General features: G+C 36.9%; 1 protein-coding gene across 1 annotated transcript; it reads right to left on the bottom strand.

Moving 5' to 3' along the window:
* Positions 1-259: 259 nt before the first annotated feature.
* On the bottom strand, positions 260-23,599 carry cass4 (Cas scaffold protein family member 4). Its single transcript, XM_067388036.1, has 7 exons — positions 23,402-23,599; positions 7,078-7,482; positions 5,780-5,857; positions 4,849-4,953; positions 3,448-4,707; positions 2,304-2,387; positions 260-2,209 (listed from the first exon to the last, which is right to left on the bottom strand). Exons 1-7 carry the CDS (start codon positions 23,405-23,407, stop codon positions 1,796-1,798), a joined length of 2,352 nt encoding a protein of 783 aa, XP_067244137.1. The 5' UTR covers positions 23,408-23,599; the 3' UTR covers positions 260-1,795.
* Between the last annotated feature and the right edge of the window lie 1,105 nt (positions 23,600-24,704).

Genomic DNA, 24,704 nt, shown 5'->3' with positions numbered 1-24,704 from the left:
TACAATATATTAATGACTGTTAATGTTCTTAAAGTTTAATACTGTGGGTCCATCTGTTTGTTGAGGTCCCTGTTTACCCAATAATAATGTTTTTTCAAGGTTCAATCGATAGAGGGCGCCAATGCGTTATTTATATTTGTGCACTAGAAGCCAGATGTTTCTCATTAGAAGATCATTTGGCACACTGCTGATAAGATTTGATCTAATTTGATGTAACCACACTGGTTATCTAAGTCATTTGAATTCTTTTAGTTTAAAACATCCAGAGAACCTTAAGTCCCTTAAGGTTGTGCTAAAAAAAAAAATAAATAATACCTCTTATGTAATTCCAAATCTGTACGACTTCTTTGGAAGGGGATTTTTGAGAAATGACTCAATATACACATTATACAGTCAGACAATGTTAAGAATCATTTTATTTGTGTTAAGAAGAAATCGTTACACAGACATGACTGAAGAAGTGGAGAATTCTACATTCTTACTGTGTGAAAAGACTGAATATTGAAAACTAGAAAAATTGACAATTTATACAAAAACTGTAACATCAATTGTATTGAGGAAATATTTACATTTTTCTTGAACACTGAATTTTAAATTGTACAAAAAAGTGGCACATACTATAGTCATCTACATACATTTTCGTCTACTTATGACCAAACATCTGTATACAGTGTGGCATTATAAAAGTGCAATTTAAAGTCTGAGGTTTGGCTGAGTGAGTATATCACAAAGAATGCGACAAAAAAAATGCACAGGCCATGATTATGACTGTTACTGTCTTTAAAAAGAATAGTTAACCCCCCAAAAAATTAACCTTTTGTCATGTAAAAAACTTTTTGAAGAAACTTAATTGTGTCTCAAGCTCCAAAATGGACCAGAAGGCACCATAAAATTAGTCCATATTACTTTAGCAATGTGTAAAAAATAAACACTACTCTTAAGATTCATTCATTCATTCACTCATTGGATATGTTGTTTTATCCTTTTGGAGCTTGACAGACATGGTTGCTATAAACTGCTGTTGTACTAAAAAAAAAAGAGTATCATTGTTTTACATGTCTCCTGTGTTTCACAGAAAAAAAAAACAGGTTTGGAACAACCTGAGAGTGACTAAATAATGACAGAAGTTTCATTTTTGGGTGAACTATCACTTTAAAGGTACTAAATAGGATGTTTTGTTTTATACATTTTTGCAATATTACTTGAAACTGGGGGGGGGGGGGTTGTTCTTACGCATGCGCTCATTTCAAAAACTCAGTAACCGTCTTTGGTTTCTCGGTCGACGAAAATATCCTATTTAGCACCTTTAACATCTACACAGCAACTGTCATGCTTTCTGCTTTGTGTTTATGTTTGCGTGCACAATCATACAATGATATTTCTTAATAACCCAACAACATGTAAGGCCATCCAAACACCTTAAACAGTGATCTTTTATCAGGTTAAAAAAAAGCCTGATTGCAACACTTAGATTTCTAAATGTCTATATGTAAACACCTTTACCTATATTTGTACAAAGGCTTTTATTCTTGCATCAGCATATGTTGTGCATGTAAACATACTCGGTATCATTAAATGAGGTTGTAATTATAAGTGGTCCCTTTGTTACCTTTAACACTGCCTCCTCATCCAGACTAACATGTTAACCCAAAAAAAAAAAAAAATTGTGGGGTTTGGTTTAAGGGTGGAAATTGAGATATTCCACAAGAAATTGAGATATTCCACAAATACCATGTTGTCTTCACCAGCCCTCCTCTACATGATAAACTGGGCTAACAGATGGCAAAACTGCTGCTCAGACGTCCAGTGACATTCTGAAGTGTTGCACCCTTTGAGCCAACTCTTTGGCATTGCCCTGTGCCTCCTGGACAGCCAGTTTGTCAGGGAAGTTCAAAGCTGCCTTCTTGGTCACCAAGGCCAGTTGCTTGAGATGGGCACACAGCTGATTGCTCATAGACAACATTTCCCGGTTGGCCTCGCAACTTTTCGCTTCATTACACAGAGTGTTCACGAGTCTTTGGCCCACCATAATAACCAGCTTGCTGTGGGAGATAAATTTTTCAGGGGGCTGGCCATCATTCAGACTACTTGTAAGCACACTGATGGCCTTCTGAATGGCTCCAAAATATAGCCGGCAGTGGTCAGAGATGGAAGGCTTCCTGGAGGTTTGGAGTTGACTGCAGGGGTTAACAAGTTGTGTTTTGGAAACCTTTTGAAGACACAATAAATAAGGAAATGGTTTAGAAAGTCAAAATCAATAAAAGTTTGCTGTGAGCTTTACTGGGAGGGTCATACGTTTTTACCTGTTTTTTCAAGTTGTCACCATTTTTCTTTGATTTAAAGCTGCTCTTTGTCGATTTTGGTTGTTGGTCAAACTCTGTCTGTGTCTGTTGGAAAGCAATAACATTGGCAAACAATATTATTGTTAATGTCTTGTGTATAATTTACTCAACATTACGTTATTATTCAAAAGTTTGGGATCAGTATGATTTTTTTTTAAATAAATTATTACTTTTATTAAGCAAGAATGCATTAAATTGATCAAAAGTGACAGTAAAGACATTTAAAATGTTACACAAGATTTCTATTTCAAATGATAATAATGTTGAGCACCAAATCAGCATATTAGAATGATTTCTGAAGGATCATGTGACTCTGAAGACTTGAGTGATGGCTGCTGAAAATTCAGCGTTGGCACCACAGGAATAAAATACATTTTAAAATTTAATAAAATAGAAAAAGGTTATTTTAAATTATAATAATATTTCACAATATTATTGTTTTTACTGTATTTTTGATCAAATAAATTTAGCCTTGGTGAGCATAAAAAACTTCTTTCAAAAACATAAAAAAAAAAAAAACCTTACCAACCCCAAATTTTTTAATGTTAATGTATACAAATGATATTGATTTATGGTAAAATGTATATTATTATTATTAATAGTCGTAGCAGGGATGTAAGATGGTACAGTTATCAGCAGATATTAGATATTAGAGATTTAAAATAATAATTAATAATAATAATTTATCATGCATGTTAATTTCTTCTATTTTTACAATTAGATTACCTATGCTGTCATTAATGTAAGTCAAATGATTAATTTAATAACACTATTAAATGTAATCTTTATCTCAAAATGTATATGCATTTTTCCGACTGTACATTGTAATTTTGTGATGCTTAAATTCACTTGCAACATTTACAGTTTTTTTAGCATTTTATTTTAATGTATTACATTTATTTATATTTAATATTTAATTTATTTTATAGTATAAATTTGTTTATTGATTAATATATGCCATTGATCGAGTATAGGCCATAACATGAAAATAATTATGGGCTTATCAGTATGGCCAGAATTTTAATATCAGTGCATCACAAATTAACAGTAATAGTATCTTTACTATTAATGTTAATAGGAGTAGTTTGTGGTGTGATTTGCCTACCTGAAGTTGCACATAGTCACTCTCATCTATTCCTGAGTCTTCCATTGGTTCACGTTTGCTGTGACTTTTCCTTTCAGATGAGCCTACATTCTCCACCATGTCTGGTTCCTTAGTCGGCACTCTGAAAAGAAGCTTTCCGTTTGCGTTCAGGATGGATACCAGTCTCTTCACATCCTCTGGTACAGTCCTAGCCACCATAACAAAGCGCTCCAGGTGGTCAAGCGTCTGGGACTGGCCGGCATCCTGAACTAACTTGTCCAGCAGCCAGCCCAAATCTCGTAGAGCACCTGCAGCCTGCTGAAGGATCAAGCCCGAGTCTTCAACGATGGAGAGCTGCTTCAGGAGCCTTGTCTGCAGGTTAGAGTCCGTCAGCCGCTGCGCGTTACCTCTGACATCCAAGGCGAAGTTTAAGAAGCAGGTGACGGAGTCAGTCACATCTTCGGCAGCCGTGCGGATCTTATGGAGGTGCTGTCCCAGGTGCTCTTTGCTCCTCCATTGGCTGCTGACGAACAACATAAGCTTGGGGACGGATTGGCACACTGCTTCCTGCAGCTCAAGCAACCTGTTGCCAGCTTCCTCCTGTGAAATGGTGACCTCACGCAAGGGCTCGGGCTCTGGAGAACTCAGCATGAAGGAGTCGCAGGAGCTCCTGGAAGAACTGGAAGCCGTGGAGGAAGTGGAAACCGTTGAGCTCCTCTGGTGGTCTTTGTTATTTTCATTTTGTCCTTCTACAGGCTGCCTAGATGTTGTTCTGCCCCTTGAGGGCCAATGTTGAAGTTGATCATACATGGGTCCAGGTTTACCTCTGTAGTCAAGGGATTCGTCCATTTCAGGTAGGCTTTGCTGCTTGGGTAACACTGCAGGGGTCTCTGTTTGTTTAAGGCAAGGTGGGACATCATAGATGTATGAATTGGTCGACATCCCAGTGTCTGTACAAGATTGCACCACTGCATTGCTCGGTTTGGGGATGTCATAGAGGGGCTGGATGACACCATGCTTCCTTTCAGGCCAAATTTGTGTTGGCAAAGTGTCATAAAGAGGCTTGTTTGAATTCATAGTTATGGGTGGCATGGTTCCGTAGTGACCAAGTTCACATCCTTGCTTTTGTGGGAAGACAGGCACATCATAAATCCATTCAGACTTACAGGGTTTCGGCATGGTACTATAACCACATGGAGGACTTTGAATATCCTCCCTGATGGAGGGTATTGGGATGTCATAATTGGGGTCTTGAGAAGCTAATGGGGCTATAGTGGCGACCTAAAAAAGAAGCAAAAGAATTTAAGTTTTAATTTAGAAAGGGCACTGATATTTCAAGTCAGCATTTGTATTGAATCTGGGTTACATCAATGAAGACTAATATGTTTTTATGTGTTACTGTACAGGTGTTACCATACCTACCTTTTTCATGGATGCAGTCATGCATCTCGCATTTTGTAGCATTTCAAATCGCTTATGAACCACTGTGCTTGATGTTTTCCTTTCCAAAGGCTGCCGTATAGATGGCTTCAAAAGACAAGTTAAAATTAAATTTTATCAATATTATTATGTCCTGTTATTTCTTAACCAAAAATGACTAGTGTGAGGGTTTTCAAATGTTTCAATTCCAAGGACCCCAAATAAAAGCATGTTTTCATGTATAAAGAAAATATTAAAGGCTTAGTTACTCACCCTCATGTCATTCCGCTGCCATAAGACCTTTATTCATCTTTGTTCATCAAATTAAAATATTTTGATGAAATCTAAGAGGTTTTTTATCCTTCATTGAAAGCAACGAAATTACCATATTCAAGGCCCAGAAAAGTAGTAAAAAATCATTAAAATAGTCAACGTGACTAAAGTGGTGCAACTTTAATATCATAAAGTGACGAGAATACTTTTTGTGCGTAAAAACAAAACAAAAATAATGACTTTATTTAACAAATTCGTCTCTCCCCTCTCGTTTTGCTACGCTATTTACATTGCAGTGCTATTTACGTTGCAGCGCTTACAGGTTCCACATCCGAACGTCAGCTCAGTATTGGATAAAGTCTTTATTTTTATTATTCTCGTCGCTTCATAATATTGAACCACTGTAGTCACGTTGACTACTTTAAAAATGTTTTTACTACTTTTCTGGACCTTGAATGTGGTAATTTCATTGCTTTCTATGGAGGATAAAAAACTTATCGGATTTCATCAAAATATCTTAATTTGTGTTCAGAAGATGAAAGGTCTTACGGGTGTGGAACGACATGAGGGTGAGTAATTAATGACTGAATTTTTTGGGTGAACTGAAGTGTAAATGAAACCCTGGGCTAATGAACTGATTAAAAACCTTGAGAGGACTTACTGTGAACAAGGAGGGTTTTCTCACCGGGCTTGGGACATCATATATTTCTGTGCCAGTTCTGGGATGAGCAGTTAAAGCCTAAAAAAAGCAAAAATGTATGTTTAGTCACAAACCTAACTAAACAAAAAATAAAATCAATACTTTATGGAGGTGGCAACACATGGCCTGCTTCTTACTGTAAGACACGATCCTTTAAAGTGCTGTGCACTTTACTATATATGTGCCCACTTAACCCAGATTTCTAATTGAAACCATGCTATAAGCTACTATAGTAAACTTCTCTCCCTGAAGCAGGAGGGGAAGTGGGCGACATGTGCACCCAGTTGCCTCACCTATTACACAGTAACTTGCACAGACACTTCTCTCTCTCTCTCTCTCTCTCTCTCTCTCTCTCTCTCTCTCTCTCTTTCTTTCTTTCTTTCTTTCTCTGGGATCCTCAGCCTTAGATCTTCTGGTTGCAGTTAGTGGTGTCTGAATTCTGTCTTTGCTGTTCTTTTATAAGCTCATAAAGCCCCTGTGCTACATACCTGTCCCCGCAGAGAGAGGCCCTGGTCCCCATCTGTAAACTCTTTGCCAGCAGGGATTTCCGAGACTTTGCTTGTTGTTAGCCTCAGTTCAATGTATACTAAATCATCTACATATTCAGATCTGTCTTTTATGATTGCAAGGCTGATATTGCTTTTGACTGTTACATTTTTTTAAATTTTCTGTGTCTTTTTTGGTCTGCCAACGAAAAGAGTTTCAAGCAAAGTCACAAACGTTGCACGTCTGAGACACACTTTAACAGAGCTGTTTCGTTACTAAAAGAGTCAGTGTTTTAGAAAGAAACCTACCAGCATAATTGCGTTAGTTCACTGTCATTCACAAATCCTCTTTCATGGCCTCAATACTGAAAATTTACACATAATAGTCATTTCACATGACTGTTTTTTGCCTACAATAGAAGGAAGTATGCATAATCGGATGTAGCCAGTCATTTGTTTCAGTCTTGAATTAATCCATGTTTTGAATGAGTCAGTTGGATGAATGATTCGATGAATCAGTGTTGAACAAATCAGTTGGATGAATGATTAAATTCAATGACTAACTCAAAAAGACAAGTCACTTATTGTCATCTACTGGTGTAATGATGTAGTAGTCACGGAATAATCCTCACCACCACTAACGGACAAATTGACAGTCTGGAAAGCTGAAAAGTTCCAGTGCTGTCGGACCAATCAAATTCAAACAAAGGAACTAATTATTGCATAAAACATAAACGAGACCCACAGTAATAGAATATGGGCTGAGAGACTTACTTCATGTGGAGACCTGGTTCTTTCTGGATCCTCTTGTGGCATGTGCTTATCTGGTGAAGGGTTGGGTTGAAGGGGTACTTTATATATTGAATTCATATCTTCATAAATATGATTCTCTGGTGGCCTGGTAGCTTTGGGAGTTTGATAGATGTTCTGATGGCTATGGTTGCTCAAGTAGTCCTTCTGTACACTTAAGTTCGTACAAAGTTTCTCAGCCTCAGCTGGGGAAAGGGGAGCCAGCCGGTTCGCTGGTGCCAGGCCCTGACGTCCATGAAGAGAACACTTCCACCAGCCGATGCTCCCCACCACATTTCTCTCTAGCACTATGATGATATCACCCTTGCGAAAAGCCAGCTCATCTTCAGTTTCAGCTGTGTTGTCAAAGAGAGCTCTGGCAAACAGGGTCTGAAGGAAACAGAAGACAGAAGATATGAGACATTTGTTCCTTTAAGACAAGTTCTGGTCAGAAGAAGACATGTTATGACAATGACACACAATGAAGGGGCACCACAGATGGCAGTGTTGTCTTGGAATTGGCTTTGAGTAAACAATGGCCTTGTGTGACAAGGATAATGGGCCAGTGCGTAACTAGGCACCACTTTGTAGCCCTGCTGAAAGAATCCCTGTGACCTTGTTCTTCCCAAGAGAATTTGCTCAGATAGGCAGCAAAAATCCAACACAAATACACTTTGTTTGTATATATACAGTGTTTCCCATACATTGACTAGACTGTGGCGGCCCGCCACATTCTAATTTGTCCCGCCACAGTCTCAGAATGAAACGGAAATTAGGTTTGTCGCGATATATAAATTACCGTCTGATAATTGCGCTCTTTTATATGACAAAAGTGGGAGACATAGAGCAAAATAAGTAGACTAGCACCAATTAAGTTTTCGTGCACTATATTCAAAGTCATCTGAAGCCATTCCATAGCTTCATGTGAGGGACAGAAGAAATATACATCGATAAGTTCACGGTCAGAAACTCGTCTTCCCTCCGTTACAGCTGTCAATCATTCAGCATTTAAACAGCGCGTCACGTTCTGTAACGACAGTCAGCACGGTAAAACTCTCCAATATGATATATTCCCATTATAATACTTGATATGTATATAGAGAGCTGTGGATTTGAATAAAATGACTTTATCTTGCTGGAGTTTATTGCTGTTTCTGAACGATGTCATCATACTGGCTACAGGATGTCTGTTAGATCGCACAACACAAGGACTATGAATTCGTGTCACACGCACAATAACTGGAATTTAAAAAGGAAAGAACCATATGATTAATAAACTGTTAGATACAGTCAGATGTAACACAGGGATTCTCTTTGTACCGTGAACTTTTCAATGCGCAGACAACTGCGCCCTCTGACTCGATATTGCTTCACGCGCATCATTCTGCACCCGGGAAGTGCATTAGCGGTTTTTTGCTGCTGTTTTGAAGCGTTTCATATTATTATGGTTTTGCACACTGAAAGATTATTAATAGCCTATTTTGTTCTGTCGTATCTATAGCTTGTTGCCCCATTAAAAAGCTGCACAATACATTTAAAATAAGCGCCTTTTAATGTTACATTAATATAAATACATTTAATTATTTACATATAAATCTAATATAAATAGTGTTTTTCATTTCAGAATACAAATAGTAATTTTAAACTTTTTATTAACATTTGGATTTTTAAAATTACTGTGCAAAGTTTTTAGGCTAGAATATTTTTTTGCTGCTGAATTATATACTCGCCTAGTTTACTTATTTATTTATTGGTCAGCTTATGAATATATTTTTATTCATTTGTTATTTTTCTCTATAATGAGATGTGTGTTTAGTGCATTCTGGATTGGTTAACAAATCAAAGATACAGGCTCCCACTAATAAATTAATTCAACAAAGGTAACCTCTTTTGCTACATATTTTTAATGGTTTAAATGTGTGCTCTACATGTTTGACCACTTATGAACTATCATTTAGCCTACTATATGTTGTGTACATGACTAATGTGCCCCACCATCACCAATAAATAAATTACTTTTAGAGCACAAAATTGTTTACAAGAGAACAAATTTCTTTATTGATCTAGTCACGTAATTTTGCTCTCAGAATACACTAGATTTATGCATTTAAATTTAAAATGTACAAAATTTTCCTCCGGGGGGGCATGCCCCCCGACCCCCCTAGAGGAACCGATGTCCACCCACCACAGTCTCACAAAATCCTGTGGGAAACACTGATATATATATATATATATATATATATATATATATATATATATATATATATATATACACACACTTTTCGTTTTTATATATATATATATATATATATATATATATATATATATATATATATATATATATATATATATAAAAACGAAAAGTGTGTGTGTATATATATATATATATATATATATATATATACACACACTTTTCGTTTTTTTCTTTGCCTTATTGCAATATTACTAGCAACATGATATAATATTGATTAAATGCTTTTATGTATACATAAGCGGTTAGTTCCTGTCCTTGATTCTGATTGGTCAATAGCTGTGTGTGTCACTCGTATTGTTTTGAATGGGAGAAAGTGTAACGCGCAATATGGCGGAATAAGTCCCGCCTTCTAAAGCCAAGAGCCAATCGCCGACTGGTAAAGTCATCGCGTCACTTCAGCGACCGTTAGAGTCACCGGTTTCTATAGAAACAGTCAGACGCGCGCCTCCGAAGAGACGCGCATTTAGGTCTGCGCATGCGCATTAGCTTGATCCAGCCTGAAAGAAATATAGTTTTTTTGTCATGATTCGAGCGTTTAGAAACTAAATTTATGAGTCGGTTGTTGTTAGATTTCATTGGTGATTTCAAATATCAAATTTAATCGTAAGGTTGACGAACAGTTTTGGAGAATCTGATGTTTCCCCATTCAAAGAGATAGGAGCTGCATGATGCCCAGGATGCCCGAGAGGCGTTTCAAAGATGGCCGCCGAGTGAAATGACTTGTCTTAAAGGGACTTTGGTTTTATTCATGAGAAGCTATGACCGCTTCATCCAACGGTTATGTGTATCACTACACAACACCCTTAACAACCACTCTTAGCAACGTAAACTGTTTGTTCTCAATTGAAATTGTTCATTACAGCTTACTGTATTATGTAGAAGAGTATTGTGAGAAAGAGAACTTCATTTGAATGCGAAGAATATTTGAGAATATGGATACCCAAAGATGTATGGGCGAAAAGCTTTTCTCAGTGCTTGGTTTTCACTTCCTGCAACAATTTTCTTAAGAAAAAAAGGAAACGTCTTCCACACACTTCCCTTTATGTCTACAATAAAATCCCAAAAATACAACATTAGGGTTTTTTGGGTCAAGACATATTAGTGGGAAACAAGATGAACAATAAATCCATTCAAGTAATTTTTAGCAGAAATATCTAAAGCACTCTGACTGTCTGTAAATTCAATAGCATTTCCAGAGTTTGATACTGAGGTACTTCAGATGTCTGTACAGTTATTTATAAATAACCCCTCAGACACAAACACAAACACCTGCAGCTGCAAATCATACTGTAAACAAGATATTTGATGTGGGTGACATCTGGAGAGCCACTCACTCAGCACACATCACCACACACACATGCACACGCGCTCCTAGTATTGTGCACACGTCTCTTTAAATTCCGTCCCATGTGCTCACAAATTCCTCAGCAACAACAGTGCACATGCTTGAAATGAAACATCACAACAGCACTGGAGATCATGATGGAGAAAAACCTGTGTGAACACGGACTGTTACACAAATACAATTAAATTGTGAGTTTAAACGGTCAGATCAGACTTCAAGTAGTTTTTAATTTTATACAGAATTTTAATTATATAATAATAATTGACGACGGGCCGTTGAATTCTTATAAAATAATGCACACCCGAGGTGGTAATGCGGCCATGGCGTGAAGCGGAGGGTGTGCATTATTTTATAAGAATTCAATGGCCCGGAATCAATTATTCCGCTTATACTACGGTTACCACACCTCAAGACTCTGTTCCGATGTTGTATTTCAAGACATTTGTCAGGTTTTTGTTCTTAAAAGTCTCTTGTGTGTGGGACTAATTTCTTACGCATCTCATCCCAAGCATCCGTGCTATTTCCAAAACGTCATTTCAGAACTAGTAACGAAGGCTTGAGCCTTGATAGCGGAATATTTTCTCGCGCGCTCTCTCACTCAAACGTACACACAGAAACGTTTTGTCAGTGCTGCTCTGACTAATGCGTTAATAACTGTTATTAACGCATTAATTAGTCAGAGCAGCACTGACAAAACGTGTCTGTGTGTACGTTTGAGTGAGAGAGCGCGCGAGAAAATATGCGCTTTCAGGAAACGTATTTTGTGGCAAAAACCATAGCAATAATTTGTAATTTTCATCCTATTGTTAACTATATTTATTTGCTTGGTCGGTGTTGCGGTTGTAGACTGTAGGACCTATTTAAATAACTGAAATCATTTGGCGAAGTGATATGGAACTGCAATGCGGTTAAGACCTGCCTAGAACTACTTTAGCCGTGCGTCTACCTGAAAATAATTGCACACTTAGAACGTTGGTCAACCAATCAGATTCGAGCATTCAATGGCGTAGTATAAATGTAATTCAATTAAATGCAATATTTTATATTTAACACTCAAATATACATAATATAATTTTATTATATGTCCTTTTATTTTATAAATTATTTTAATGTATATAATATATAATATGAATATATTACAGTAATATATAATAAATAATGCTACAATGTTCTATTTATATATATATATATATCAGGGGCGTTTCCTCCGAGTAGGCAAGGGAGGCAGTGCCTCCTCAAAAAAATAGGATGAGAAAATATTCCATATTACATATAAAACAACACAAATATTACAAATTATGACATTAAAAAGAGCGCAAGTCACGCGTATTTCTTAAGGAACACTGCCCAACAGCGACACCCACAGGTAAAGTTACACAGAGGAGTCATGCCTCCCTTTCCTCTCATAGGAATCTATAGAAAATCATCAGAACCCTGGCGTGCGGTGGGTTTTGTGGGGGGTAATTGAGAATGAATGGGGGAAAGTCACGTGAGAGGAGGCAATGTCTCCATCGCGCTATGATTGGATGTAATTGGTTATGATTGGATATGATTGGTTTGTGCGATAAATCCCGCCTCTCGTTGACGTGAGCGTTCCGCGCGTAGGTTGACTTGGTTTTGATAAATAGAACATTGCATTGTTAATGTAAAATTACAAAATAGAGTTGTATTTGGTTTATTTATTTATTTATTTTTTTTTGATCCTTTAATTCCCACAATTGAAAAAGACATGCAGGTGCAACTAGACAAGATATGCAGATCTTGTATTTAACAGAATATTCTTTTATTATTTCTGTAATGACTCACATCCACCCCAATAACACTTCAAAATATAACCGCTAAAATTAATAGCTATCTGCAGAAATTGGTGACCACCCCCTCTTCACTGCAATGTACGTGTATATGCATGTGTGTTGTAGCTGATGTTCAGATCAGATTCGAGCATTCAATGGCGTAGTATAAATGTAATTCAATTAAATGCAATATTTTATAATTAACACACAAATATTAACACAATTATATATAATATATATATATATATATATATTATATATAATTGTGTTATATGTCCTTTTATTTTATAAATTATTTTAATGTATATAATATGAATATATATAATATATAATAAATAATGCTACAATGTTCTATTATATATATATATATATATATATATATATATATATAAAATGTAATGACTCACAACCACCCCAATAACACTTCAAAATATAACCGCTAAAATTAATAGCTATCTGCAGAAATAGGTGACCACCTCCTCTTCACTGCAATGTACGCGTGTATGCATGTGTGTTGTAGCTGATGTTCAGCTCCCCAACCCCATATCCTCTCCCCCCACACACAAGACAGCCTTCCTTCCTCAAACCTCCACTCCCTGCTGATAAGAGGCAGACGCATGCGCTGCCTTAAATGGCTCTTGGACGGACCCTCAGTGACAAAGCCTCTATTCAGCCCACATGGCTGACATACCAAGCACCTGTTCCGCTTGCAACCCTCCAGTCGATTGCAGCATTGGCTCTGGTTAATGCACGCTGACCACAACAAACCGCAGGCCCTCCTACTCCGATTCACACAAACTAAACCACAGCAGGGCTAGTCCCAGCATGCTTTGTGTGTGCATGGGAACTTAGCTGCAGAAAAAGCACGAAACCCGAAGTTGCACCTAACATACTTTATTTTAAAGTAGGCATCGCATGATGTGGTTCTGCCAGCATACAAAATAATATTAATATATTTCTTGTGGTTGTGTAAGCCATTTACATATCTTCATGAGCACATTGATACTAATATTAAATTGACAATGAATGTGTTCGTTTCAAAATCGGTTGGTTGTTTTTTTTTATTGGTGCCAAAAGCAGAACAAAAAAATCATGCCTAGTTTGTACAAAAAAGGATGCAAGTTTGCACTGAAAGGAATGACAGGCTTTTAAAATTACAGTAACATTTTTTATGATGTTACCTAATATGCAGAGAAAACTACACCGAAAAAAATGGTTTAAAACTTTTTCACTCAGAAATTGCTTGGAAATGTCACAAATAATTACAAAGAAATGTTAAGTAACACATTGGTCAGGAAATGTGAAATAAAGTGAAGTAAAGTAGAAAGATTGAATAGTTTCTTCCTGTAAAAAATCTGTCCAATCATCTTTGTTATAGTAACAACTTAGAAAAATCATTTTTAAAGGTGTAAGTCATCCATAGGTTGAGAGGTTAAATCATAGATATACATTCATAGATGCCATATTTGACCACCCCAGTAATGTCGATGCGTCCACCACCTTGGAACGGTCAACATTTCAGATGCTCTAGTCACTCACGGTAATGAGTTGTCCAAGATGCCACAACATTGCACAACCTCTGGTTGTAAAAAACACAGATTTAAATAAATAGGAGAACCTTTCACAGGTGAATGTGTCAGTTTGTGTTTTATATGTATTAACTCAATATTACAGGTTTTTAAACTATGGTAAGTTTTTAATGTCATGTTAGCTAACGCCTTTGTCTTGTATTGTATCAGTTTAGCAAAGCTCTCTGCTGAAGTCTCTTAGATATTCATATCTTTTATCTCGCTCACAAAGTGTAAGAATTGACCAATATAATTCTACCCCCTTACTATTATCAACTGGTGTTCCACAGGGTTCAATTTTAGGTCCAATTCTTTTTAGTTTATACATTAACGAGTTACCATCTTTGTGTAAGAACTGTGACACTTTGATGTATGCAGACGACACAGTTATTTTGGCCTATGGAAAATCTGCAGGACACAGTTATTTTGGCCTATGGAAAATCTGCAGAGGAAGTTGCCTCTAAACTAACTGAGGCCATGTCATCGATTTCAATCTGGCTTGAACAATCCTGTCTGCAATTGAATATATCTAAAACAGTTACCATGTTTTTTTCTAAAAACAATATAATTATAGAACCTGAAATTTTTATATCTGGAGAAAGGTTACAGGTCGTCACAGAATATAAATATTTAGGATTATATATAGATTAAAATCTCAATTTCAAAACTCACATCAAAAAAGTTAGTAATAGGATTAAGTTCAGTTTAGCAAATTTTAGATTCATTAGAGATTTCATGTCAACAGAAGCTGCTAAATTATATTTCTTTTCCATGATTTTATCCCACATAACATATTGCTTAATAAGCTGGTCCAATACTCACTCTACAACAATAAAACCATTAGAAAGATTATACAAACAAGCATTAAAAATACTGGATAAAAAACCATACCACTACCACCACTGTAGTATTCTGAGGAAATATCAGTTACTTACCTGGGATAATCTAATTAAATTTAAAAACATTTGTTTAATTTATAAAATTAGATATGGCTTAGCACCCCCTCCACTATGTGATTTTATATATTTTAGATCTAGTGAGGTTAGGGTAACTAGAGGGGCAGTGAGGGAAGACTGCATCATACCCCGGAGAAAAACAGCTTTTGGTCAGGCCGTCTTCTCAGTAAGAGCAGTTCAGCAATGGAACACAGTGCCGGCAACCATTAGAGAGTCTGTGTCATTCTTTTCATTCAAAAAGAATGCAAAAAAATGGCTTGTAGAGAGCCAAACTTGTGGGCACTAATGTTTTTATGTGTGTATTTAAATACTATATCATTTTTATATGAATTGTATTTATTAACTATAATGTGTTGTAATATAATTTTTTTTTTTTTTTTTTTTTTTTGTGTGTGTGTTTTTGTACTTGTGATTGTTTTTAAAGGTTGCCTTGTTTAAATCTGGCTGGGGGACTACCGATGAAAATTAGCACTTTTGAGCTAACTCGGGTACATTTACATTGTTTTAATGTTTATTAATGTACATTGTCCCCTTTCAAATAAAGAAATAAACTAAACTAAATAAACTAAACGCGTATAACTACGGTTGCAGATGCAGTCAACTTGCTCTCGAGTGTTCACAGACCGGCTTATGCCAGACGGCTTTTGTACAGAGTGGTGAAACTATGACACATTTTTGTAGGCCAAAACCAAGAAGCAAATTTGCATTTTAGCACTTCCGGTTCCATCAACCCAAAGTGAATGGTGTTTTTGTTTAAATGGCTGAAATAAGGTTTGTGGTTAACACAAGCTCAAGATACTGACATAAAATACATCAGTACTAACCTACCCGTGATTTTTTTAAAGCTGTTACATGTCTTGAAAACAAGTGGCTAAATCTTACTACAGAGGCTGTCCGTGACATGAAACGTCCTCACGCCAAACAGGTAAGCTCAGTCCGCCTTTATAGCCTCGTTATGTTCGCTCTTACAAACTATTCTAATTCAAACTTTCAGGAAAAATGTCTTCTTGTCGAAAGCTAAGTGATGGTGACGTTGAAATCGTGCGACTGTGGTGTAGTTCGCTAGTTAGCTTTTTGCTTCTGGTGACTGCGTTTAGGCTTCGAAATTCGTAAAAGTTGTGTTCAATCTTGATGGACAAAATGTTTAAGTATAACAAACTTTTGTTGATCTCAGAACTTATCTTCTGTGATCATTCAAAAACCTATGGGAAATCCTGTTGGGTTTTTGTCGAGGGAACCAGCGTGATGCTAACTGCCGATTAGCCGACAAAGTGACGTCATAGTTTCACCACTCTATTGCAACCTAATTAGGCATCTATGTATAAATATCTATGGTTAAAACATTGAGCATCCTGACCTGCCTGACATAGCAACACTGGCTCAACCAATGGCGTGAATGTGGGGCGGGGCTATCTGTTTGCCCCAGCCAATGGTTGACTGGGAGGTTATTTATTTTTGCCATTATGTTTTGCGATTCTAGTATCACAGAAATAATTCTGCTAAAAAAAATGTGAATATTGCTCACAATGTTTCCTAGGTCAGATTTTTGTGTGCAAATACTCTGCTGAAATGGTGTGGCTGTTTAGTGAATTTGCCCCTGGTGTGTATGACTGTACACATGTCTTAAAAGGGAAGATTGCTGAGTGTGTACATTTCTAAGTTTGTGTTTGGAGTATGCGCGTGTGTACAGTGAGAAAGGAGGTCAAATTCAGCTGGGATTCCTGCACACGCCTGCTTGTGCGGATCAGACTCAGACAGCTGGCCTCAGCTCTCAAGAAGCAGCTGTCTCTCTCCTTCATGTCTCACACCCTTTCTCTCCGCACGTCTTGTTTTCCTGTGAGATGCCATGCTGTGCTTTAACATATTAATGATTTCTACATTTTTTAGCAGTATTTATTGCACAGTTTACTGGAATACTTGATACTTAATATTTTTCTAAACGGACTAGGGCTGGGCAATATAGCTATATCTTAATAATTTTTTACCTTTTTGATGACAAACTACTGTGTAAAAGTTTGGGGTCAGATTTTTTTTTTTTTTTAAAAAAGAGATTAATACATTTATAATGATTCAAAAGATTTTTACTAAGCACAACTGTTTTCAACATTGATGATAATAAGAAATGTTTCTTGAGCACCAAATCAGCATATTAGAGTGATTTCTGAAGGATCATGTGACACTGAAGACTGGAATAATGATGCTGAAAATTCAGCTTTGCATCACAGGGATAAATTATGTTTTAAAATATATTAAAATAGAAATCAATTATTTTAAATTGTAATAATATTTCACAATTTTTACCGTGCTTTTGATCAAATAAATGCAGCCTTGATGAGCATAAGACTTTTTCAAAAACATAAAAAATCTTACCAACCCAAACTTATATATTTCATTATTTCTGTATGTATAAATTAATATTTCATATCCGTTTAATTATGCAGTTGGTAAGTAGCTGTGCAAGTAACCGCCAGACAAACATTATCAAACAACAAACCCCTTTGAATGGGGATCCTGATCACCCTGTTGATTTATTTAGCAATAAAGACTTACTGACTGTACATTATCTCTTACTTCTAACATTAAGCTGCTCCTACAATGACCATTCAAAATTCAGAATGAAATTACTTTAGAGAACTACATACATTCCTTCGAACATGATGCTTCTGTGCAATTTCTAAGTATACTGTCAGAAGTGATCCAGAAGTGTTAGCTTTTACAGTAAGAATGTGTTAACGTTTCCTGCGAAATGTGATGTACAGCAGTGTGTGAAAATTGCCTCCCATTCACTTTAACCTCTCAAGCCAAGGACAAAACCCAAGTGCGTCAGATCAGCACTTCACAGCAGATGATTCTAGTTGACAATTCTTGTTGTGCATGGAATGACCCAAACACAGACGTCAGATCTTTTCATCTTTATCACTTTCTAATGCAATATCCATTAACTTATGTCATTAACTCATTCTCAAGTCGCTCCAAACCTGTATGGCTTTCTTTCTTCTGGGAAACACAAAAGATGATATTTTGAAGAATGTTTTAACCAATTTTGTCCACACAATGAAAGTCGTTGGGATCCAAACAACATTAGACCAAACCACACTGAGGGTGCGTTCACACTTGTAGTTCGGTTCGTTTGGTTCATTTGGTCCGGACCAAAGAAGAAAAAAAAAACATTTAGTCCTGGTCAGATTAGCGTTCAGATTGGCAATTTTATCACCGAACCAAAAGATACCGAACCTAAAGGCATAGGAATACATTCACAACCTGATTGGTCGGATTTTATGAAGTATTGCCTATTTTGAGACGGAACTTACCGAACATCCAAAACAATGCTGTTTTCTGAGGTAAATGTGCTTGTTGTGTGTGCGTAGCCTGCATGTGATTGTATTTTGGCCTGCTGGGAACTCGTGAAGAGCTTATAAAATGTGTAAAGTAGTCGAAACAGCGGCGGGAATCCCTCCGTCACACACACAAATGATCTGCTGCGTGGAGACGCGCGTCTGATGCCTGTCATGGGCAAACTCGCGACTATGACAAGAAAAACCGACATGCGTGAGGATTCTGTCCTTTTTAGGGTCTCTACTTCCTGTTTTTGGTTCGTTTACATGTCTTTGGTCCGTGTTGCGTTCATATATCATACGAACCGCACCAGAGTTCGTTTGGAAGCGGACCGAGACCCATCTTTTCAGCGGTCTCGCTCCGCAACAGGGTTCGGATGCAGCGTTCACACATGTTCAAATGAACCGCACTAACCGAGCAATCGCACCAGGGTTTGTTTTAATCGAACTAAACATGACGTGTGAACGCACCCTGAAACATTTTTTTTTCAATATCCTCTTTAGTGAACTATCCCTTTAATTGAACACATATTTGAGACTGCAGAGAGGCTGTTGAAGAATATTTTCTCTTGGACTGACAGGATTGCTTTGTCGTAAATATTTGTAGTTCACACACGGGGTCATGGCATGGGCAATGAGAATATTTACAGAGACAGGAAGCTGCCTTGTTAAGTTGATTTATTAGACTTTCCGACACTGAGTGAGTGATGCAACGTAGGTCATCTGAGACCTTCTCAAGAAAATTCCACTTGCTTTCTAAGCTTTGAATCATTCCTTGGTGAATCCTGGTGTAGAGGCTTGATTAGGAGGGACAACTTGAAGGGATAGTTCAAAATGATTTCATTTACTCATCCTCAAGTTGTTCCAAAACCTGTATGAATTTCTTTTTTCTGCTGAACTCAAAAGAAGATAGTTCAACTCGTAAAATTAAGAATGGTCCAAGGTACGCGAATCCTATAGAAAACTATTTTTAAAAGCCTTAATTTCATCATGGCTAAATCTAAAAAAGGTGACAAGTGCAAAGTCTGGTCTGCACACCTACGCGCTGCAGCTGATTTTGCCTTCGTCAGGGTGTGAAATCAGCCGCAATGCGTATGTGTGCAGATTGTGCGCTTGTCACCTGTTTTAAGTTTGTGAACCCTTGATTTGTTTGTTTTCTGATGGTTCTTCATGAGTCTCTTGTTTGTTCTGAGCAGTTAAACTGAGCTCTGTTCTTCAGAAAAAAATCTCCAGGTCCCAAAAATTCTTCAGTTTTCCACCATCTTTTGCATATTTGAACCCTTTCCAGCAGTGACTGTATGATTTTGAGATCTGTCTTTTCACACTGAGGACAACTGAGGGACTCAACACAACTATTGGGGGGGGGGTGAAAACTTTTGAACAGGATGAAGAGTTCCAAATTTGTCTTATTTCACTTGAATATCTTTTTTTTTTTCATTTAGTACTGCCCTTCGGAAGCAACGGAAGATACTTTCATGTTTCCTGGAAGACAAATTAAATACAATTTACCTTGATGTTCAAATTCCAAATGTTTTCACCCCCCGACTCTTAATGCATCATGTTTCCTTCTGGAGCATCAGTGAATGTTTGAATCTTTTTTAATAGTTGTGTTTGAGTCCCTCAGTTGTCTTCAGTGTGAAAAGATGGATCTCAAAATCATACAGTCACTGCTGGAAAGGGTTCAAATATGCAAAGGATGCTGGAAAACTGAAGAATCTGGAGGATTTTTCTGAAGAACAGAGCTCAGTTTAACTGCTCAGAACAAACAAGAGACTCATGAAGAACCATCACAAAACAAAAAAACAGTCTTGGATCATCAGGTAACCACACACAGTATTGAGAATCATTGGTTCACATACTTATGAATGGGGTTATTTGAATAAATTCAGCTATTTTTTGTCTTATGGATTATATGTAAACTTTTTTTTGTGTAAAATATCTTACTCAGGACAGTACTACATAAAAAATAACATGCATTTTGTATGATCTCTCTTAACTAGGTTAATGCCAGTATACTATTGGTCACTGTTAATGCTCTATTTATTCACAAACCAGTTTAGGTTAGTGATCTAGTTCAGCATTGAACACAGAAGATGGTTTAGGTCATGGTAAGGTAGAGGTCTTCAACCCTGCTCCTGCAGACCCACTGTCCTGCAAAGTTTATTTCCAACCCGCTTCAGCTCACATGCCTTTGTATTTTCAAGTGATCCTGAAGAGCTTGATTAGCTGCTTGTTTGATAAGGGTTGGAGCTAGTGGGTCCCCAGGAGCAGGGATGAAGACCTCTGTGGTAAGACACTGGTAAGCAGGTCAGTGAACATGAACCCCCCACTCACTGTATCTATAAATCATCTGACCTTAGCTCCCTTGCTATTTCCTGTGTCACAACAATGATATCATCAAATACAAACCTCTCGTTTCTCAGAGACGACTTCCTGGGACCCGTTGATTCACATGACTTTTATTTATTTCTTTTTCCCAGGGAGGATATAGGAACTAATAATGATTGACCGATGTTTAGATATGATATACAAGTAAGTGAAATCAATCAATCACTAACAAAAAGTTCCTCTTTTGGAAATTTGAGAGTTTTGAAATTGATGCCTCACAGGAAATGTCATACATCTACGCAATACAACGATTAGACGATTTAACATAAAGATAAACTGCAGATCACGCCAGTCATGATTATGATATAGTGTAAATGAAGGGTCAGGGTTGATGAGGCCCAATGAGGGAACTATTTTGCAGAGGTTTTTTTCTCTCTCCTTGCCTGGTTTTACTTAGAAGCCAATTTCCTGACCCTTCACATCTTCTGCTTTTTATGCATACGTGTTGTCACCACATTTTGAAGTCTTCCTATAGCTGAGGCAACATCAAGCCCAAGTCACAAATGCTTGTAGATCTGTTTCCCCAAATTCAGAATAAGTTCTATTTCTGTTCTTGTGTTAAATTTAAATGTGAACATGCATGACAAATGTAGATTATAGAAATTATAAGTTGTATCTTACAGTTTTTTTTTTTTCTTAAATAGGCTACAGTAAGATACAACTTGTTGAATAAAGTAACCTGTTGAATATACTATTTTTATTGAAAAGTCTTTGTTTAAATGCTCATTTTCAGTGACTTCAGTACCAGTTTTGGTTGAGGAAAATGAAAGGGTTAGTTCACCCAGAAATGAAAATAATGTCATTTATTACTCACTCTCATGTCGTTCCACACCCATAAGACCTATCTTCGGAACACAAATTAAGATATTTTTTGATGAAATCCGATGGCTCAGTGGGGCCTCCACTGACAGCAAGTTAATTTACACTTTCAAATGCCCAGAAAGCTACTAAAGTTATATTTAAAACAGTTCATGTGACTACAGTGGTTCAATCTTAATATTATAAAGCAACAAGAATACTTTTTGTGCGCCCAAAAAAACAAAAAAAAACAAAAAAAAAAACTTTAACAATATCTAGTGATAGGCAATTTCAAAACACTGCTTCGAATCTTTGGTTTCAAATCAGTGATTTGGATCGCGTGTCAAACTGCTAAAATCAAGTAACTTTGGTACTCTGAATCAATGAATCAAAACAAAATACATTGTTAAATCACAAGATATTGTTGAAAAGTCATTATTCTGTTTTTTTTTTTGGTGTACAAAACGCATTCTCGTCACTTTATAATATTAAGGTTGAACCACATTAGTCACATGGACTGTTTTAAATATGTTTTTAGTACCTTTCTGGGCATTTGAAAGTGTAAATTAACTTGCTGTCAAAAGAGGCCTTACTGAGGATTTCATAAAAAAAAATCTTATTTGCGTTCCAAAGAAGAGCGAACGTCTTACGGGTGTAGAACGACATGAGGGTGAGTAATAAATTACATTTTTGGGTGACGTAACCATTGAAGTTCTCTAAAAATGAATTTAGGGTCATAACCATTTGATTAAGTATCTATCCATAAGATAAAGCCTAGATTGCATGAAGGACACAATATTTTTTAATCTTGTTGGAAATGTGGGTAAGAGGAATCAGACCGGTCTGTGGGTGTGATTTTGCAACTAATATCTGTCACACCACATCGCAAATGATTAAAATACACAATATAAGGAAGAGCACAGAAATGGCCAAAAGGTCAAATGAGGGAGAAACTTGGAAGTACAACCATTACATATAATACATACACACTAATGTTCAACAGTTTGGGCTTGGGAGTTTCTTTCTTTGAAAGAAATTACTTTTATTAGGCAAAAATGCATTAAAAATTGCTCAAAAAATGGTGAGCATAAGAGACTTCTTTCAAAAACAAACAATCTTAAAGCAAAATTGGATATAGATATAGAAAGAGGCACAAAACATATCAGACACAAGCTAGCAGCATTCGTCTTACAAACACATGTGATGCTCTTAATGTGCTATATTGGGCAAATATAAAATATTTAGTCACCTGTGGTGCCTTTCTCATACTACTGTCAAACTGCGGTTGACAAATAAAGATCAGCAGTTCAAAATTAAGTTGTTCACTACACAAACAGCATCAGATAACCGCAGGACAATATACTCAAATAGAGCAGGGGCATTCTTTGCTAGGAATAGTAAAAGTGCTAATATCCATCTAACTGAAGTTTCATCCCCCATCAACCCTGCAACTTCTCCAACTTAACTCAACCCTCGTTTCAAAAGAAGAGAGCATGTTAACGACAGCCATAAAGTGCCACTCTCTTCCTTTCACTCTCAGGGTTAGCGGTATCACATTACACAGCACCCTCTGCAAATTTGGGGGTCTATATGAGGCTCAGGGCAGTGAGGGCAAGGGTTATGGGCTGACACCACATCTGAACAGTGAAATCCCAGCAGTTGGTCATTGACGAGCAGAAAAAAAAAAAAAAAAAGTGTATTGTACAGAAAACCGGTTCTTGTTTGAAGCACTGACAACATGATGGTAGGTTCCCCTGAGCAATAGCTTTCATATTACTACTTCTAAAACCTCACTGAGGGTTGAAATGATCTAAAGAATTGGTACTTTGTTTCTGAAGAAGTTAAGATGATTCAGAAGTAAACAGTACTGACCTCCATCTTTCTGAGATATGAGTCCTGTGGTCAAGCAGTAAATAAATCCCATTCAAAAGTCCATGTAGAATTGACAGACACAGCAAAGCTTGTCCAAAAGCACCTGTGAATATAAATCTGTCTGTAATGTATTTCTATTTTTAATGTCCGTTTGCTCTATTCCTATGTTCTATGGTCTTCTTGCTGCTCTCACACACATACACATTGCCCAAATAAACCTAGAGTCCAGACACTTCACAATAAGGGGCGGGGAGTGAAAAGCATTCACTCATGACATGTGTCTTGCGCTCATGCACGTCAGCCAATCCGAATCCCCCTTAACAACTGCTACCGCACCTCCTCCAACTTCTATGAAATTGTGAGAGAATATTTGTGTGCCAGATTTAGTCGTTTGGCGCAAAGCAGAAGTTGGTTAGACAAAATGTAGGTTCTTTTCCAAATAAAAGACAAAGACTAGCAGTATTACTATTACGCTACTTCCACTGTTTGTTTCACAAATCTATTTTCACTTTCGTCTGAGCGCACGAGATGGATTCTCCAGCGGACAGACTTTGTTGTCAAGACAACAGATAAAGCCGCTGGATTGGCCGGGTGGGGGTAGGACACCAATGAAATACGGCAGCGGTTCTCAGCAAGTGGGTTGTGACCCAAAAATGGGTGACATGTCTGTTTTAAAAGGGTTGTGGACAGCTTAAAAAGAGATGCATATAATAAAATACAACTTATAATTGTGTAAAGTTATGCTTCCTTATTTAATTTGACATCAAAGCACTAGCAAAAACTCACTGCACTATACAATCCGTTCACCTGATATTCAAAAACCATAAACAAAACAGCAGATACTCTCTATAGTTTACTTGTTACACCTATTACGTGTATAAACATTTCTTCTGTGAAGCCATTGAGTTAATTTGACCCAAACAAATAAATACGGATCTGTCCCACAGAAAACAGACTGAATAACACTCACTGTGAATGTGGCTTTGTACTAGTATTATTAAGTGTCTGGTCAGTCCAAAAAAAAAGGAGGATCTTGAAACTGTATGAGGAATTACCCTTCTGCGTCAAATATTTAAACATAATTTAAACAATTTAGCCTTGAAAAAGATAGCTGCAAAACAGCAACTCTTGCCTCAGCGTGGAAAACTTATTTTTAGATGCTCCAAACTCATCATTAGTTTACCCTTCAACATACTGAAGAATTTCCAAAAATATCAGCAGTTTTTTTAAATGTCTTGAAGCTAAGTTCCACAGAACCGAGAGTCTGTGACGCTTATGTCGGGCATGATTCATCCGTTTGTAT

Source organism: Chanodichthys erythropterus, chromosome 6 (genome assembly GCF_024489055.1).
Source record: "Chanodichthys erythropterus isolate Z2021 chromosome 6, ASM2448905v1, whole genome shotgun sequence".
Taxonomy (NCBI): Eukaryota; Metazoa; Chordata; class Actinopteri; order Cypriniformes; family Xenocyprididae; genus Chanodichthys; species Chanodichthys erythropterus.
The sequence above is the reverse complement of the archived record's forward strand: the minus strand, read 5'-3'. Positions and strand labels throughout refer to the sequence as shown.

Coding starts and splice junctions, on each gene's coding strand:
- cass4 (XM_067388036.1), bottom strand. Junction 5,858..7,077: donor GAACCAGGTCTCCACATGAA/GTAAGTCTCTCA, acceptor TGCTTTTTTTAG/GCTTTAACTGCTCATCCCAG. Junction 4,954..5,779: donor GAAAACCCTCCTTGTTCACA/GTAAGTCCTCTC, acceptor TGTCTTTTGAAG/CCATCTATACGGCAGCCTTT.